The 18,422-nt window shown below is 42.5% G+C and overlaps 1 protein-coding gene across 5 annotated transcripts in view; it reads right to left on the bottom strand.

Moving 5' to 3' along the window:
* Positions 1 to 9,951: 9,951 nt before the first annotated feature.
* Positions 9,952 to 18,422, bottom strand: part of SCML2 (Scm polycomb group protein like 2) — a 72,782-nt gene continuing 64,311 nt past the window's right edge. For all 5 annotated transcript variants that reach the window (XM_040582643.1, XM_040582640.1, XM_040582641.1 and 2 more), the window contains 3 exons: positions 16,491 to 16,772; positions 15,619 to 15,782; positions 9,952 to 14,066 (listed from right to left, as the gene is read on the bottom strand). In XM_040582643.1, the coding sequence (XP_040438577.1) occupies positions 13,941 to 14,066; positions 15,619 to 15,782; positions 16,491 to 16,772 (572 nt within the window). In that variant the 3' untranslated portion in view covers positions 9,952 to 13,940. The remainder of the gene's footprint in view (positions 14,067 to 15,618; positions 15,783 to 16,490; positions 16,773 to 18,422) is intronic.

The raw sequence follows: 18,422 nt of genomic DNA, 5'->3' as shown, positions 1-18,422 counted from the left end.
ACCAGATTATTTAAAAAGGAGGAGGTCACAGCATTAGCTGCTGACGTTTTTATTTTGCAGTTGACAGAACAAGTTCAAAAGAAGCTGGGATTTCTTTATTTTTTTATTTATTTTAAAAGTATGTTTCCCACACTGGTGGTTACATCTGTAACTGGGGTTACAGCCCCAGTCCCCGCCGTCTTTGTGCAAGCATCATCCCCTGCAGCATCCTCAGCAGGCGGAGGGAGGGCGTCCAGCCAACGGCGCACCCCTCCTGCCAGCGCAGGGCAGCTGTGGCAGGCAGAGCAGCCAGCACCTCTTGGGGACACTGGCTGCAGGTGCCGAGGTTTTCCCTCCTCTCCTTTGCAGGCCTTTGCTGGGAGCTATCCATGCTCCCAGGTTAACTTCAATACCCAGGCTACCTCCTGCCCGGCTCTGCACGCAGTGGTCTGGTTTAACTGCATTTAGACCGCAAGCCCCAGAAACCCTGACAACAAATTAGGCTAAATCAGCTTTATGCCATTATAAACCTGTACAAGCACTGTCAAAACACCTGATGCCTACAGGCAACTCATTCAGCTTAAAGCCAACTGGTACCGGTTACAAAGGCAGACCAGACCAGCAGCCTCTGTGGCTGCATCTTCTTCCAGACCGTCACAAGAGTAACTGCAACCTCCCCGCTCTGAAACAGGGCTGGGGAAAACCAGAGCAGGCTCCAAATACCCTAGCGACCTCCTTTACATCCCCAGCTTTACGGGGCTGTCTCCAGAACGGCCAAGCTCCCTGGTACTGCTGGTCACCACCACCATCCCCACTGCCACAAGGCAACACAGGCTGGAGCCACCCCACTAGAAACGGACGGGCAGAGCAGACTAGGTCACCCACCCAGTGCCTGGCTTTCCCATTACTTAAATGGCAATGGCAGGGGGGAAAATTCTGATCGGCACCTTTCCAGGAAGGCTTAGGGCAGCTCCTGCTCCCACCCCTGCTACGCTTTCCTGTGACCCCAGCCTTCAAGGCTGCGCATGGGAAGAGAAGCCACACACCGGTACCTCTCCTGAAGCTTAACTGCTGGGCAAACAACACTAAATAGGGACCATTTGCCTCCCACCATCCCTTGTGTGTGAAGCACAAATCCTACATCCCACTGACACACAGGAGAAGTGGCCACAGAACAAGGTACTTAATTATACCAAGACTGAGCATTTCCACCTCCTCGCCTCTAGCAGCAATTACAGATTTTGTATATTGGGCCATTAATTTTCTACAGGGCTACATTTTAACTGCTTCTGAAACTTCTGTATGAGGAGAAGGACGTGTAGCTGCGCTCGTGATATATGGAGCTTCCATTTCTGGTGGCTGTTAATGCAGACATTAATACCTCCTGTGAAGCTGAAGGGAAAGTCATTAAGCCGTAATGGTAGGAGGACAACGTTTGACAATGCTGAGTATATGCAAGGTGGAGAGGAAGGAGCAGTGCAGACCCTCAAGGGCACCCCTTGGCTCCAAGCTTCCTTTGGCTTGGGCTTTTATTAGGGGGTGGGTGAGAGGGGAGAGGGTTGCAGGGGTGAGTTACCTTCCCCTCTGCCCTCTTCCCCCCATCAGGCAGGGGCTTCACAGGGAGCCAGACACCGAATCCAAGGAGGGGAGCAGGGCTGTGCGTCTCGGGTGAAGGCCACGGTTCATGGCAGCCTCAGGGGTGGGAGAGCTCAGATGTTCCAGCCTGGCGCTTTCCTCCGTGGGGCAGCCGGTCCCGTTCCCCTACGCTGCCCAAGGCACAGCCCTGCAGCCAGGGGTGCACGGCTGAGGCTTTGGCACATGGGGCCAGCTGTTAGCAGCAGAAATGAATGCAAAGGAAGCGCGAGCAGCTTCTCGGCCAGAGAACTCACCTGGATTAGGCAGTTTTTAGGCTGAGAGAACAGACAAGCAGTCAGGTGAGCAGCAGACAATTAGGAGCACAAGGAAAAGGTGGAAAACACAGAGATGAAAGCAGGCAGTGGAAGCAGAGATAAAAGCCACCTCCAGGCCTGTTAGCATCGCACCTTTATTAAAGTTAGCAAGCAGCCAGCCAGAGAATGAAAGCGAGAAGCTCAGCTGCAGCCCTTGGCCATAGGCAGATGACAGACAGCGGAAAGGAAGGTGTGGGCTTCAAAGATAAGGCTCTTGGGCCACTCAGCTTAGTGAGAGCAGGAAGAAAGGTGAGCACTGCGTGCTGGGAGGGTAACCCTTCCTTGGGCTGAAGGCAGCCGAGAAGCAAGGGCCAGGGGAGACTCTACATCAAATCCCACTCATGCAGAGCACGCAAGGCAGCGTGGCCTCCCTGCTCCTGCCCGGGCACAGCAGGTGACGGGGAAGAGCAGCAGCAAACCCAGCTGGGCGGGAAGGGGAGGGGAAGGAGAGCAGCAAAGCGCCCATTTCGGCATGTCATGGGCCTGAAGTAACGTGTGTGACTTAGGCTTTCCTACCACCCATGCTCCTATCTGCTATAACATTGATATGCCAATATGTCTCCTGATCAGTGCCAACTTTTTTAACCATTTCTACCCATTTTCTGCTCAGCTGCCCCAGAGCACTGGCATTCTTACACCACCTTGCAGACTTAGTATCCCTCTAAGGGTTTGACCCACAGGGGCTCAAAGAGCAGCTTCACACACTTCTTGCATGTGAAAGCTTTCAGGGGAAAATGAGTGGCTCAGAAGTGGCCACTGAGCACTATAGAGAGTGACTGTCCATGCCCGTTCACTTGCACAGAGGCACCTCAGGACAGTGATCTGACAACAATAAGCAACTCATTAACAGCCCTCATGAAGAATCTTAGACAATGAAAACAGCATAAAACAACATTGCGTAATATCCTGGCGCCAAATGTTTTAGTTTCTTTTTGTGCTCAAGTTTGTAAAAATATGCTGAAGGTCTCAGTCAAAGATCTTGTTCCCTGGCTGGGATTGATTCCTGCCTTCCCAAATGCAGCCAGCCTGCCATCATGACATTAATTTGTGCAGTTTGCTTTTTACACTCATCTTTCACTTTTTTTTCCCCGATGCTTCCCTATCCTCTCATTTAAACTTGCATTTCTCTTAGGCTATACCACAAACCCTTAACACTGAAGTTTGCAACTCAGCATACTGTGGGGCAGTCCTACACACACAAGCAAATCCCCCAATTTTAGTGCGGAAAACATATTTTCCACAGTTGTTAAAATCCTGGTATCGCAGCCCTGCTAGGAGAATCCATTCTGTTGTTGAACCATCTGAAACATTTCTTCGTGTTTGGGAAGAAAAATTACTAATAGCTAAAATATTTAGCACTACTCCTAGAATAATAGCATAATATCCTGGTACTGAAATTATTAGGATACTTTCAAACTAAGAGGGGAAAATCAAAAGAGCAAACTGCAGGGCACAATCTAATGAAATATCAGGAAGGGAGCACTATTCTCCAGGTAAAACGTTAGTTTTCACTGTTAAGACACATGTGTTTCCAGTGAAGCACTGGTAACAGACACATCGCATCCCTGTGTCAGCCTGTGTTCGGCCTCCCCCAGCTCCTGGGATTACTAATGTTCCTTAGACCACAGCTGTCTCAAAATGCTCACATTTTCTGCATTGTTTCAATATCATCCTTTCCACCACATCCTCATCAACAGAGTTCCCATCTTTCTTTGCTTAAGAACTGAAGCTAGGCAACATTTTGGCCTAGTCTGGCATCTCACAGACCAAGGGTGTGTCACTGTGACACAAAACAAGGAGGTCCTTCTTTCTGGAGTTTACGTATGGCAAGGAAACCCCTAAAAGTCCCGTTATTAAGCTTTAAGGCTTCTGGTACACAAGTAATTTCTTGTTTATTGAGAAAAATCCCCAACCCTACCTGCATGCACATTTATAGAGGTATCAAGTGGATTTATCATTCTTAAAACTAAAGTTTCAAAACAAGTACCTTGAAAGCTTCGTCCACAGAGCACAGCCCAGCATAAGCGAGCGCATGCCTGCCCTTCAAAGACCCTCCACAACTCAACTATGATGGCATAAAGCCGCCACACTCTATTTTAAAGCCTGATGATGCATGTGCCACACTCATGTGTGTGGCATGTGCACTCACTCACGCTAGCACGCTCTGTATTAGTGTACAAGGGGGGTCAGAGCAAGGTTAAAAAAAGACCAACAGAATATTTACATGTTCTTGTCCACCTTTTGCCACTTTAAACAAGAGATATGCAACAATGCTCTAACTGTGCAACAATGAAGATCTAAGAGCATAAATATTCTCCATGGATATGCTTTTTGGGCTAGATTGATGAGTTTCACATTGTGTCCACTCGTCCAAATCCAGGTCAAAGACGTACCAGCTGGAGGATCAACGTTTACGTGCAGCATTGTCTTGGCAGGCACCTTGCAAATGCTAGCAGACATAAGCACTGCAGAAACAGGACCTCTTTCAGAAAACTGCAGGTGGGGCATTTGCTCAGCACCAGACACGTAGTCGTGGTGATTAGCAACATGGTTTAGAGGCAGACTTCGCAGTGTTAGGTTTACAGTTGGACTATATAACCTTAAGCGTCTTTTCCAACCTAAATGATTCTATGACATCTGGACTTTTGAGTGAGATCCCTTGTGTGGCGGACCATAGGATCTAGCCAGCATTTCTTGGTTAGTACAAAGTGCACCTGAACATTTCCTTCTGAACACCATGAAGGGCTCAAGTAAGGAGATTGTTCCATCTTACTTGCAACAAACGGCACTTTAGGTGGGGAATTAGCTCACATGCTGAAATGAGAGGCTCCCACGGTAGATACTGGAAATCTAGTCAATCAAACCAATAGAGTCAAGAGAGCTATTCATCTCTTTGTAAAGCAGATGTTGCTTGGTATCTGGTCAGAGCACTCATACCCTCAAGTCGGTCAGTAGACCTCCACAGACTACCATGAAAGGGTCTGGACAACTGGTATAAACACATGAAGTTACATGAAATTAAACCAAATCCTGTATTCCTAGATTTTGGCTCCCCAACTGGTCTGTGTTTAAGACACCACATCAAAAGGGAGTTGGTAGTAGCAGTGCATTCAATTAGAAAAAACCAATTTAAGGACAGAGAGAAGATGCCCCAAGAATTGGGCAGGGAATTACAAGGATTCAGACCACGTTTTCAAATGAAATCATGTCAAGAGAAAATACTTCATATACCTGGCATGGTTCAAAATGTTAATTTCTAACTTTCCTCTTTAAAATCCAAGCTCAACACAAAGACTCAAAGACACTAGTCATGACTCAACAGTCTGAAGCATCCAAATCTGAAACAGTTTAAGTTAGCATATCCACCTGGTTTTCTTTCTCCTTTCTGATTTTCCATTACTTCCTTCTTCATATATTTTCCTTCCCTTGTTGTTTATTGCACACAAACCCTATCACTCATCCCAGGCTTCCATTTCTGTTTTCTTTCAAAACATTTAAACTTTCCCCAACCTGTTCATTTCCCGTAGCCAAACACCACCCAGACAAAGAGAGTTTACAATTAATACACTACGGTGAATACATGGTGAATACAAAGAGGTATGAAAGTAATATGCTTCCTTTGGCTGAGCTGGTCTCTTGAAAATAAACAGCTGATGGTATTCAGGTAAAAAAACTCAAACAAAACACACACACACACACACACCAACCTGAAACCAACCAACCACTAAAACCCCTAACCCTGCTACGTTGCCCATTGAGCCCAATAAGCAGCATCTCCCATGTACATTACAATGACCTAGCTAGGACCGCACCCCTAAAGCACAAGCATAAACCAAGGGCATACTAAAACTGAGCCATTTATTTATTAATTCCTCCGTCCTTGCTATTTTGTTCATGCAAGCACAGAGACTTAAAAAGAGAGAGACAGGCTGACAGACAGAAAAGCACTTTGCAGACCACACATTGAGTGGCATTGCCCAGGTGATGGGCATCTGTTCATAACGGAGCACCACCACCATTCCCAGGCAAGGACTGAGATCAGTAGCAATAGTTGGTTGCAAAGATAAAGTCAGCAAGCTGCAAAGTCCTTTTCTCGTTTTTCGAAACATGCAGGAGTAAGAAGCAGATGCAAAGACCCTTCCCTCAAAAGGGTCTCCAATAAGATGACCAGCTGTTTGGCAGCACTGGTTTGGATAGACGGACGTTTAGGGAAGAAGAGTCCAGACCTGGCTGAAAACCCCCACTCTTAGGCATCCGGACAGCATTAGCACAAGCGCTTGGGAAAACAGAGTGCCTCCATAACTGCTGAAAAAACCCTAAATATGAGAAAGGGAGAAATCTAGCAAAATTATGGCCTTTTGCGGTTGAACACCAGACTTTCTAAGATGTGCCACCATTCATAAAGATTTTTCCCAGTGCCCTGCCAATTGCCTCAGCTTCCACCTGTAGATGAGTCTTTGCCTTTCTAGTTCTTGACCTCAGTGCTGAGACTGCCAATGCAGGATAACAGCAATTATCATGGTGGTTTTGTGGTGTATTCATTTTCTTCCAGCTGTCATAACTAGAAAGGAACCATTGGCAAAGAAGGTTTCTGCCAGCTTCAAGCTGCACATCTGTTCGTATTTGTCTGTTCACACAACATGGGATGCAATCTCCCTTTCCTCTTGTGCTGGCATCTGTTTGCTCATACTGTTTGTCCTGGAAGGGCTTTGATTTTAGAGGCTGAAAAGTGAATCTCTGTGGATGAAAATGTCTTAATATATTTTAAAAAGAAGAGAAGCCAAGGTGCGCAGCCTTCACTGTCAGCACTAAACAGTTCCCCTGCAGATAATGAAAGCTGAAATAAAACTAGCAGTGGTCCGTAAAGCTACGATGAGAAGCAGCTCATGCAGGACTCCTCAGCTTGTACAGCAGAGCTGGGAGATTCTCGAGCTGGTAGAAGCTAATTCTGATTCAAATGGGACAAATTACAACTAATCAAAATGATCTGCTAGGACAGGGATGGATGATTCATGTAAGTGAGGGATTTAAAAGCCTATTGGACCACTGATAGCATAGTTTAAGTACACATAGGACTCCCATCATCTACACAGCCACAGCAATGAGATTTTATTTAGGACAAACCATCAGAGAAGAAAGTAGCAAAATATTTTGGTATTTAAAAAAAAAACAAACCACCTCTGAAGTACTCACTGTAAAAAGAAAATGACAAGATTTTATAAAATGCCTCATAGTTGCAGACTCAACATACAGTGCGTTTATAACAGACTGTTCAGATCTTAAGAAGATAGTCTCAAAATAGCTCTGTGTGACCTTTGAAACAACAGGAACACTGACAGTTGGGGAACACAATCCCAGGATTATGGACTAGTTAGCAAGCTTTACAGAGCAAAAGATTATAAACAAAGCTTGAGAAAAAAGCAGCTATCATTTCACTACTGAAATGGACATGAAATCAGCTTCTGCCTCCCTGCATCACTCTTAGGCAGTTCCAAACGAGCACTTTTTGCTCACTCCAATAGTTTTACATGTAATAAAAAAGAGAGGAGGAATATATGACCTTTGAAATTGATCTCAAGGGAATCTCTTTTTTCTCACCACCACCCCTCCCCTTTAAACTAAACCCGCCTAACTCTACACAGCTTCAACTCAGCAGAAAGAGCAGCAGAAAGATGAAGATGCTCATAACATTTAGAACAGGTTCACACATCTAATGTTGGAATTAAATGTTCATTTACTCTATTACATAACTAGCTAGCCAATCACAGGAAAAATACTTCTATCCTCTTTTAAAAATGTGTTTTGTTACATGATACTGCATTAAATCAGACTACGCTCTATAGGTGACAAATGGAAGACTGGGGAAAATGTGGGCCCACTGCTGCATGAGATGGAGGACCTTGTTATACAGCAGCTGGAAAAGGCTGAGGCACTTTTTGACTGCTCTGCCTCAGTCTTTACTAGAAAGACTAGGCTCCAGGAATCCCAGAGACCAGACGGAAAGCCTGGAGCAAGAATGATGGACACTTGGTGGAAAAGGATCAGGTCAGGGAATACTTCGGCAAACTTGACATACACAAGTCTAAGGGGCCTGATGGGATGCACCCATGAGTGCTGAAGGAACTGGCAGATGACATTGCAAGGCCACTCCATAGGTTTTGTTTGATCATGGTGAATAGCAGAAGTGCCTGGAGAGCAGAGGAAAGCAGATGTCCATCCTATCTTGAAGGGCAAGGAGGAGGACTCGGGGAACTACTAGCTGGTCAGCCATACCTCATTATGATCGTCAGTAATAGTCAGCATGGCTTCACCAAGAGGAAGTCATGCTTGCCCAACCTGATAAACTTCCATAATTAAATGACCAGCCTAGCAGATGAGAGGAGAGCAGTGGATATTGTCTACATGGACTTCAGGAAGGCCTTTGACAACGTCTCCCGTAAGATACTCACAGACAAGCTGCTGACGTATGGGCTGGAGAAGCAGACGCTTGCGTAGAAAACCGGCTGAATGGCCAGGCCCAGGGGATGATGACCAATGGCACAAAGCCTAGCTGGAGGCCAGTCACTAGCACAGCACCCCGGGGGTCAGCACTGGGTTCAGTCCTGTTCAGCATCTTCATTAATGATGTAGGAGTGGGCAGAGCATCCTCAGCAAGTCTGCAAATGACACCAGACCGGCAGGAGGGGCTGATACATCACAGGGTCATGCTGCCACCCAGAATGACCTTGACACCCAGGAGAATGGGCAGACAGGAACCTTCGGAAGTTCAACAAGGGGAAATGCAAAGCCCTGCACCTGGGGAGGAGCAAACCCAGGCACCAGTATGTGCTGGCAGCACCCAGTTGGAAAGCAGCTTGGCAGGAAAGGCCCTGGCACATCCTAGAGGACACCAAGTTGAACATGAGCCAGCAATGTGGCCTTGCCACAAAAAAGGCTCATGGTACCCTGGACTGCATGAGCAGGAGCGTTGCCAGCAGGCTGGTGGAGGTGATCCTTGCGCTCTGCTCAGCACTGGTGAGGCCACACTTGGGAGCGCTGGGTCCAGCGCCGGGCTCCCCAGTATGACAGGCACAGCCATACTGAAGAAGGTCCAACAAAGAGCCACAAAGATAATGAAGGGACTGGCGCATCTCTCCTGCGAGGAAAGGTTGAGAGAGCTGGGACTGTTCAGCCTGGACAAGAGAAGCCTTGGGAGCATCTCACTAATGTACAGAAATACCTGAGGGCAAGGGGCAAAAAAGAACAGAGCCAGGCTCTATGAAGTGACCGGACCAGAGGCAACGGGCACAAACTGAAACACAGGAGGTTCTCGCTGAACATCAGGAAACACTTCTTCACTGCGAGGGTGACAGCCCTGCCACAGGTTGCCCAGGGAGGCTGCAGAGTCTCCATCCTTAAAGACACTCAAAAGCCATCTGGTCCAGAACACCCAGCTCTAGGTGGACCTGCTTGAGTAGGGGGGTTAGAGCAGATCACTTCCAGAGGTATCTTTAAACCTCAGCTAGTCCTTGATTCTGTGATGCACTCCTCAACTCTTACTTAGAACAGGGCAAATCCAAGACAAACCTAGAAACACAAAAAGCTGTAGATACAAAACCTGCTATATTTAATTTGAAAACTCTCGCATCCATGCTGAGCAGTACTTTTGGTTTTCCCTGTAGCATTGTTTTCTATACACTCCTCACTTCCAGTTACTATTTTAAGTCTATTACAGAAAAAGCTTTAAAAAATTATATCGTTTCAGAGTAACTGGTATAGAGAACCATGAATAAAAGTTTTGTAAGTGTCCTAGACAAAAACACCAAGCAGACTTAAGATAAACTTTGATAATGCAGAAGAGAAAAAACCCCCAACAGTCAGCTCAAAATGGAAACAAAATAGATAAATAGTATAACCTAAATTATCTTAAAACTGGGACTACCAGCTTCTGCTTCAAGGTGGCTGGACACAGGCTGCTCTGACTGCTTGATTCTGGATGTCAGGCCATTTAAATTAAAAATCATTTACATTATAGAGTCAAATATACAAACATATGAATAGACTTTTATTAGTTACTCATAATTAAAAGGAAAACATGATCCTGAGTTGGCCCACCAGAATAACGCATGAACAGGAAAAGGTGACTGGAGCCCTTCGAGTTAAGGAGGAAGAGAAACTATTCATTCAACAGTGTACCCATGTTTCAGTTCTCTGAATTTCACCTCCAATTAAAGGGAAGATAAGCACAAAGAACCATGTGTTTCATCTGACCGGGTTCAAACACCAAGATTTTGGTCACCCTTACCCAGGGCTTCATTCCTCCCCTACAGGAATACTCGAGACAATCAAATGCAGAATTTTTGTATCACATTCAGGGCATAAATGATCACATCCACAGACTCACATAAACCTGACAGAGTTACAGAGAAGGTTAACATCGCTTTTCAGCAAATTACATCCCTGAGTGACTGGAAAGGAATAATACCATGGGCATTCAGATGAACGTCTTTGTCCCTGTGTCTACCACCTGAAGTAAGAAATGGTGTGCCTTTATTAAAAGCAATAAAAAAAAGGGGAAGAGGATCCTTGATCCTTTGAGCCAACATTTATAACATGATGTTGCTGTCTTTCGCTGTCATTCCCGAGAAAGTCCTACAACATGTATACAGCCACAACAAACTTGTTAGAAGTGTAGTGATGGCAACTGCAACATGCATTCACCTTGCCATACAGCACTCTTCAATTTCAATATTGCATAGGTCTTCTGTGACAAGAATCGTGAGAGCTGCTAGTCCTCCCAGACATCAGCATTTTAATTTCAAACAGAAGAAATCTTACGACGTACTGAGGAGTTACAGCACTGTCTTGCAAGATGACTGAAAGATACAGAACCAGATAAGCAGATGAATTCCTGTTGATAAAAAAGCAACTCAGAGAAACAAAGAGAATACATCACGTTGTCATCTTCATTAAATATGCACCAAAAAGATAATTCAGTATCTTCTGAGAGATATCAGATGCAAAAGACCTCTGGACTATTGTCATTACCAACTTCCAAGTTCCATACTTTGTCTCTGAGGGATTTGAAGTTACCATTAATCCAATTTAAGTTGCTTCTCAAGTGAACAGCCACTGGAACAGATTTCTGTATCACAGAAATAAAAAAGCATGAAGTGTATGAAGTTGAAACCTATTGCCATCAACTGCTTTGATTTAAAATACTTCAGGTCTTCCTCTGAACACAGGAAAAAGTTTTTAGCAGTCTCTTCCCCTGAGTGGTTATATAAGAATCCTGTAAGATATATAAGTGGCAAAATGCTATATGTGAAACTAAATAGTTGAATATATTCCTATACTGTTATTTTGAAAGCACAGACCAACCCAAGTTCAAACATTGCTTCAGATAAACAGCGTTAGAATGATTTTACCCTTTTGATTAAAACTTCCTTACATCAGATGTTTACATGAACTGTCAAGAGCTGCCAAATGCCAGATAAGATAGCTACCCTTGCCTACGCAAACAGCGCTCACACATATGCACAACGTCAAACAAAAAAGACAGTTACAACAATGAACAAACCATTTTATTTTTGTTGATAGATAAGAACATCCCATTGAAAATAAAGAATAAAAATTATATTCTGCTACAAATTTTGAATGCCTGAATCTCACGCTATAGCACAAGGTGAAATTCTGGTACTGCAACAGCACAGTAATCCTTGTGCACACGGGTGCACAGAAAGCCTCGAACAAATATTTATACCCATAATAGTGCCATGTAAAAAAATTTCATTCCATAAAGGCAAAACACAAAACTTAAAACATCTTTGTTTTTCCTATGCCAGTGGCAACATAAAAAACGAAAAGTGTTTTCAGTCAATTATTTCCACTTAAATCGTATGAGATCTCTTTACGCTAAAGAACTCTGAAATTCAGCATAATAAAGTGTGGAAGAAATAAGGTATAAATAATACACTGAACATGTGGGGCATGCTGTTTTCCTCAATATGTAACTAACTTTCATATGGTTACACCAACAATCAAGTCAGTATTTTCCCAACACAAAGAGAAAATATTCTGTTTCTTCAATCAATGCTCTGACCTTTTCTTACTATAAAGAACACCCTTGTATTATTCATCTAAGCACACATGCACCACAAAAGATATGCAAAACAAATAGATATAGATAACCTTTAGTGTCAAGTGTCTAATGATGTAACAATAAAACCAATTCTCAAAGTCCAAATGACTTGCTAAATTAAAATTGCACTGCAGTCACTTAAACTAACAAAATACTCGGACGCTTATGAGCCACAAAATTTATTATTTTGCAGCAGTATCTCTGCTGAAACCTGAGGAGTATCAGACTATTGGTAAAGCAAGGCATTTTCAGAAAAGGAATTTGTAAGAAATATTTATACTATATGCTTTCACATAAAAAGGCAGTAAGAAATACAATAAAACCTACCATTTTAGGACTACACCTTCCCTAGGAAACCGTTTTTATCACTTGCACTATTACATATAGTACATTCAGTTTCCTACACAGAAAGTGTATTTTCTTGTCCCTGATGTATATTACAATTGGCAGTGACAACAAACTGCTTTATTATCACCACTCATTCTTGCAGCTTATAGAAACAGCACCGATTTTACCCCAAAAGGGCATATCGGTTACATAGTAGCACTTCCTTCTAGGAAATACAAGCCCAAAGCATCAGAACCAAATGTGTCTTTCCAGAAATATACCAGAATATATGGCTCAGAGTTAAGGGATGAATAACCAAGAGTATTGCATAGTACAGGGATCTCACCTGTATGAATAAAGCCACCTTTTGATTGTTTGTCACCTTCTGACTGGACAACAAATTAAACAGGTGCTAATGAAAGTAGTACACAACTAAATTTACTGGTAAAAAACCAACATGGAATTGTACAGTTCTTTCTGGCACAGTGCAAAGTACACGTTAAAAAACTGAATACATATGTACAGTGTGTATATATATTTTTATATATATATAGTATGTATTTCCCGACACATACACATGTATATATAAAAAAGCATGAACACACATATCCATGCCAAACTCAGCAAAAAGATGGAATGTTTAAAATGTGGATGCATTGTTCCAGTTAAGTCAGTCTGTCCCAGAAATGGCTGTTTATACAGCCAATATGCCCTTCCATGAAACAGAAATATTTATTGTCTGCATAAATTGACAATATACCGTACATTTGTCCTCATAACTTACCAAAGGACTGATAATCACACTTTATAAAAGCTTATATTTGTATTAAACCCTCTCCTCCATAACCCTTCCCTCCCCTCACCTCCATCCCCCATGACCAATTCATATGGCTATTCCCTTTATGGAAATCTAGGAAGAATCGTCTAGAATAATATACTAGAGTACTACTCTGCTGGAGGACCAGACACAGTATTCACTACAGAGATGAGATCTTCTATTTTAAATTTTTCTTGCAATATAAAAGTTTACAATCACCCCTATAAAAAGTATTAACACCTGATGCTGGTTTGTTTTATTACTTTCATTTGGGATTCAGCTGTTTTGGTTCTGAATATGAACACATTGGCTGAAGTCTGTAACGGAGAATGCACTTTCCAGAATTCAGAGAGCACTGTTACCTCACCTGCCCGCCCCCAGTACGATCAACTGTCCTTCCCTGAAAACTTCCTGAAATAGTTTGCAAAACACTAAAATCATAGAATAGTTTGGGTTGGAAGGGACATTAAAGATCACCTAGTTCCAAGCCCCTGCCACGGGCAGGGACACCTTCCACTGGACCAAGTTGCTCAAAGCCCCATCCAACCCAGCCTTGAACACTTCTAAGATGTCATACAGATTCCCCCGACCCCCCCTCTTTATCCTGAATGTCTTTTTTCCATTTTGAGAACACTTTCAAAAAATAAAGATGATTTATATCAGCAAAATAGTTTCAAATAAAGGCAATGGCTGTGAACCTGAGAGCTTAGTGCGACACAAACACACATATTTGCGGTATCCCCACTGGCTAGTACTTTCCTTGTTTAAGTCTTTCAATGTGGTAGCACAACTTTAGGGCAGGCCCCAGCTTCAGTCCCATATATTTCATTATCATATCACTCCTCAGTAAGAGTAGTGCCTTCCCATCAATTTCCTGCAGAAGGAAGAGAATAAACACAACAACATACAACTACTTTAAAAAGCTGCATGGTAAAACTGGACAGTACATTCTATTTGTTTATACTGTAGTAAAAACTTATCTAATATATATATATAAACAGTAACTCGGTATAATTTGATATTTACAGATGGCCACTGAAATTTAGTTTATTTTAGCATTTTTTAATGTATGATTAAGGCATTTGAGATGTTAAAGAGAACTATAGTAAGTAAAAGAAACAACCAAACTGCCCTCAAAATTAGATACTGGCTGGGAAAAAAAAGTGAATGGGTCAAGGGAAAAAAAAAGAAGCTGCAAAGGAAGGTCTGTGCAGTTAGAGATTAAATGATCCAAGCGCTGAGGCCTTGCACTGAACCTTGAACACAGCTGTGGGAGGATTCTGGCATGTGCGTGCAAACAGGCACACAGAGGAAGGGGTTACAGACCAACTAAATCTGTGAAATAAGACAGATCTAAGTCCAGGTTAAACCAGACAGATTGTTAGTATCAAGACCAAGGACAACTTAGATTTCAAGTGCCTGCCTGAAAAGCTGCTGAAATTTGACAGTCCTAAGGTCTTAGTAGCATTACATACTGTAAACAGGCAATCAGTTCCCTAAAACACCTTAAGGAAATCCAACCTGTTTTGGGGGGTTTGTTTGGTTTTTTGTTTGTTTTGTTTTTTGTTTAAACACAAACCTGACAAAACAAGTCACATTTAGTCTTGTTGTACAACTAAAAATAAAACATAAGACAGGAAGTTATTTTGAGTTTTCATTCCAATCCAGCTTACCCTGATATTTAACTGTTCGTAGGAGCTGGCACAAAACGAGGGTGAAATACTACTAAAGAGAAAGCAGACCTCTTTTTGGAGTGCCATATATACAATGAAATAAGAAAGCAGCTCTTTGCTGAGCAACCTGCCATAGAAAAGCACAGTGAGAAGGAAGAGGGGAGACCAAAAACAGCACAGAGAAATTGACACAGTTTATCCTCGAAATACAACAACTAGTTAGAGCTTATGAAACCCTACACACTGTCTTTCAAAACAGATCAACATTTCAACTGATTCTCTGAATTTTAGTATTAAAGACAAAGAGGAAAGCTTACAAGGTATAACAGCATCTCTACTTCGGGATAATCAGTCTCTAAAACAGATTGTCTCAGAGAGGTGTCACCTATGTAGGCCAAATGCCCCAGACCGTACATGAGAATGCCATCTTCTCCAGAGGTACCGGGGACGACAGGGTACCATGGATGTTAGCCATTAGAACTTGTATACTTCCAGTATTGGCGTTATTCCATATAAGCTGGAACAGTGGGTATTTACTTGAGTCTAACAAGAGTGGAACACTGAGAAAATATACTGCAGGAGGAGTTTCAGAAAACATACTGCAGGAGTGGAAAAATAATTTTCAGCCTCCCTCTAATGTATGAGTAGAGTCTATTCTACCTTCAATTGCAAATAGTGATAGACACGAAAGCTGTATTTTAAGAGATTAACGTGACACACAATCTACTAGAACAGAATGGATATGCATCGTACATGTCTCCTAAAGAGTTCTGCATGTGGAGCTAGTGCCTGTGGATCAGCTTCTTTCACAAAACGCATTACTTCCTCTATTGACCAGGTGGAAGGATCCTTATTCAATATTCTTGAAGGTTCCCTTTTTAGTGAATTCAAATCCGGTCCAGTTGTGGAACTTGCAGCTTTTAGTACAAAAATATTGTGAAAGGAAGAAGTATCACTAGTCTATACAAGGATAACACATTCCATTTTATGAAAGACATTCTTAATATTAACATGCAGCTTTTATTATGCATTCTTTGCAATATATTAAAATGAAAGATGGTTTATTTTCCTCCAAATAATATTGAACTGTTCCAGTTGACTCTAAATGCCTTATATAACTGCAAATATTTACAGCAGCATAAACACTAGCACTATGACATACCTAGAGGGATTAGTTCAACTTGTACTTGGCTCCTGTATCCCAAGATGCCATTAAGTGGGAATGTGGCAAAGGCAAAAGTTAGGCTGTGCAGACAGAGGGAGGGACAGGAGGAAACTTTATCCCCATATTTCAGCACCACGGTAATAGTTAATAAGATGCTCAGGAGGTGAGCTGCATATAGTTAGCCCCCTCGGGTCTGGCTTGCTGCAGGGTCCACAACAGCAGTGAGAGGAAGGTGCAGCAGGCACGACCTCCCTAGCTTGCACCACAGTATTAATTCTAACAAGCTTAAGTTCTGCATTTGCAGTTACGTTAGCAAGCCTGACGTGCTTGGCAACAGCACAACATTTCACTCCGTATGCAAGTTTTTCTATGGCAAAGAGCTTCTTCATGCATAATTCACAGACTTTGTATGTTAATAAAAAAGTTACATATTTTTGGCAAGTTTAATTATATAGCATACCTTCAATCCGCCCCTGTATTCGATTCCTACTAACTTCATAGTAACCACTGCTCCCAGCGGAGCTCAAGGACAGCCTGCGCAGGACTGGGGCTGAATTTGAGGTAGCAGTCACTGGCTGAAGGGAATTTCTGTAATACGCTGCACTTCCTGAAGTACGATATTCAGTGGAATTTCGACGGGTCGGGCTTGAAGGATTTACAGAATTAAGTGCAGAATCCATAGAGTCCTCAGGAAATCGGTGTTCTTTGGAAGTGCTGTTTTCCTCTATAGGTAATGTTTCTGCTACAGAAAAAGCAAGTATCAATATGTTCAGAGTGACGGACATTATACCTTTGTTATTTAACTCCTTGCTGTGTTCTCCCCTGAAGATAGTGACAGCCTGTAAGCCTATTAACAAATCTCCTGTGAGGCAATCACTGCTGCTGAATGTTTGCCCCTTTTCCTCAAGTAATCGTTGCGCTCTTACTGTATTTTTAAAACTTTTTTTTTTTTTTTTTTATGTTTTAGAAGAAGCAGAAGATTTAATATGTCAAGTTTGGGAATCTTCCATAAATCATTTCAGCTGTATTTGTTAACTACTACGAACCGGGAAATGACAGAGGAAATTTTTTTAGTGGTAAAACTGTCCGATGTTAATATTGATACATCAAACAACCTTAGTCAAGCATTTTCATTACCTTTGAAAAATTATATTCTCAAAAAGCTAACCAGTAGGAATGCTTTACGTTTGTCTTGCAAGAAAATATTAATACAAACAAAACCTCAAAAAATTGTTAACAATTGTTTAATTTGCTCTAAAGAGCAGAGGGAGTCAGTAACTTCACAAACAAAAGAAGTGGGCAATTATCATCGATAGATCCCAATACATTCAGACACAGAGGTCATCATTAACAATTGAACAGGTTGCAGGCAAAGCCACAGAAGTGGTAGGTGCCAGGTATGGCACAGTAATGTAACATGTTTTGACCACAATGCTGTATCTACATACAGTTAGTTCTTGGCACAGGGCAGGGTCTACGAGCACAGACTCTGGAAAGCTGAAGATATACGTAAATTACTGAACCCACTGAGCAAGCTAGAAAAATAAAAACGGGTCTCAGGAAGGGAGTGTAACATTCCCCTTTTTCGTTCTTTCTGCAAAACACAAACAATGCCCACTTAGAAGACTGAAGAATTTTTAGAGCCTGTCAATACTGTTTCTAAGCCAGATGAGCAGAGTTCAGCAGGTCCCTTTTCCCGGTGCCATGAGACAGGAGTCAGGTTTGCTTGATTACTGAAAATTCCACTGTTGGTCAACCAAATTCAGGTTTGATTGGCAGAAACATGCTATGTGAGATTAAAAAAACCAACCAAACAAACCCCAAATCAATGAGAACACCGCTCCATTCCCTAGCAGTCATATGTATTCTGCTCTGTTTGCACCAGACCAATATCTAGCCCAAGAAAGAAGTTGGAAGCATGATGTACAAATCTGTATGAAACAAATGCTGCTTTGGCATGAGGCTTAAGAGCTGGAAAATACAGATAACAGGTTCACAGAAGTGTAAAACCCACACTACCATCTTGAAAATTACTCTAGTGAAGTTATAAAACATATGCTAGTAAAGCAGCATATTCTTTGGAATAAGAACCGGTATGTTCTGTAAAACAAGTTCCTGAAATAAGCTTTTACTACTCTCCTTATATGACAACTTTCAAGAATTTCTTGGGTGAATACCCAATTAAAACTAAAGGAAGAGCATTTTCCTAAAAAACCCAGTTAGCTTCTCAAGTGGAATGTGGTGAAGAACTGTTAAGCATATTTTGGTCTTCAGACAGCGTAATTCTCAAAGGGAACAAAAGCACTCAGAGCGCCAGCTTGCTACTCTAGTGAATTTGGTAAGGCAAGTTCTGCGACACAAGGTAACATCTTTTACTAAACTTGACAGTCAT

The sequence above is a fragment of the Falco naumanni genome, chromosome 2, assembly GCF_017639655.2.
Source record: "Falco naumanni isolate bFalNau1 chromosome 2, bFalNau1.pat, whole genome shotgun sequence".
In the NCBI taxonomy this organism is placed as follows: Eukaryota; Metazoa; Chordata; class Aves; order Falconiformes; family Falconidae; genus Falco; species Falco naumanni.
This window is presented reverse-complemented; position numbering and strand designations above follow the sequence as displayed.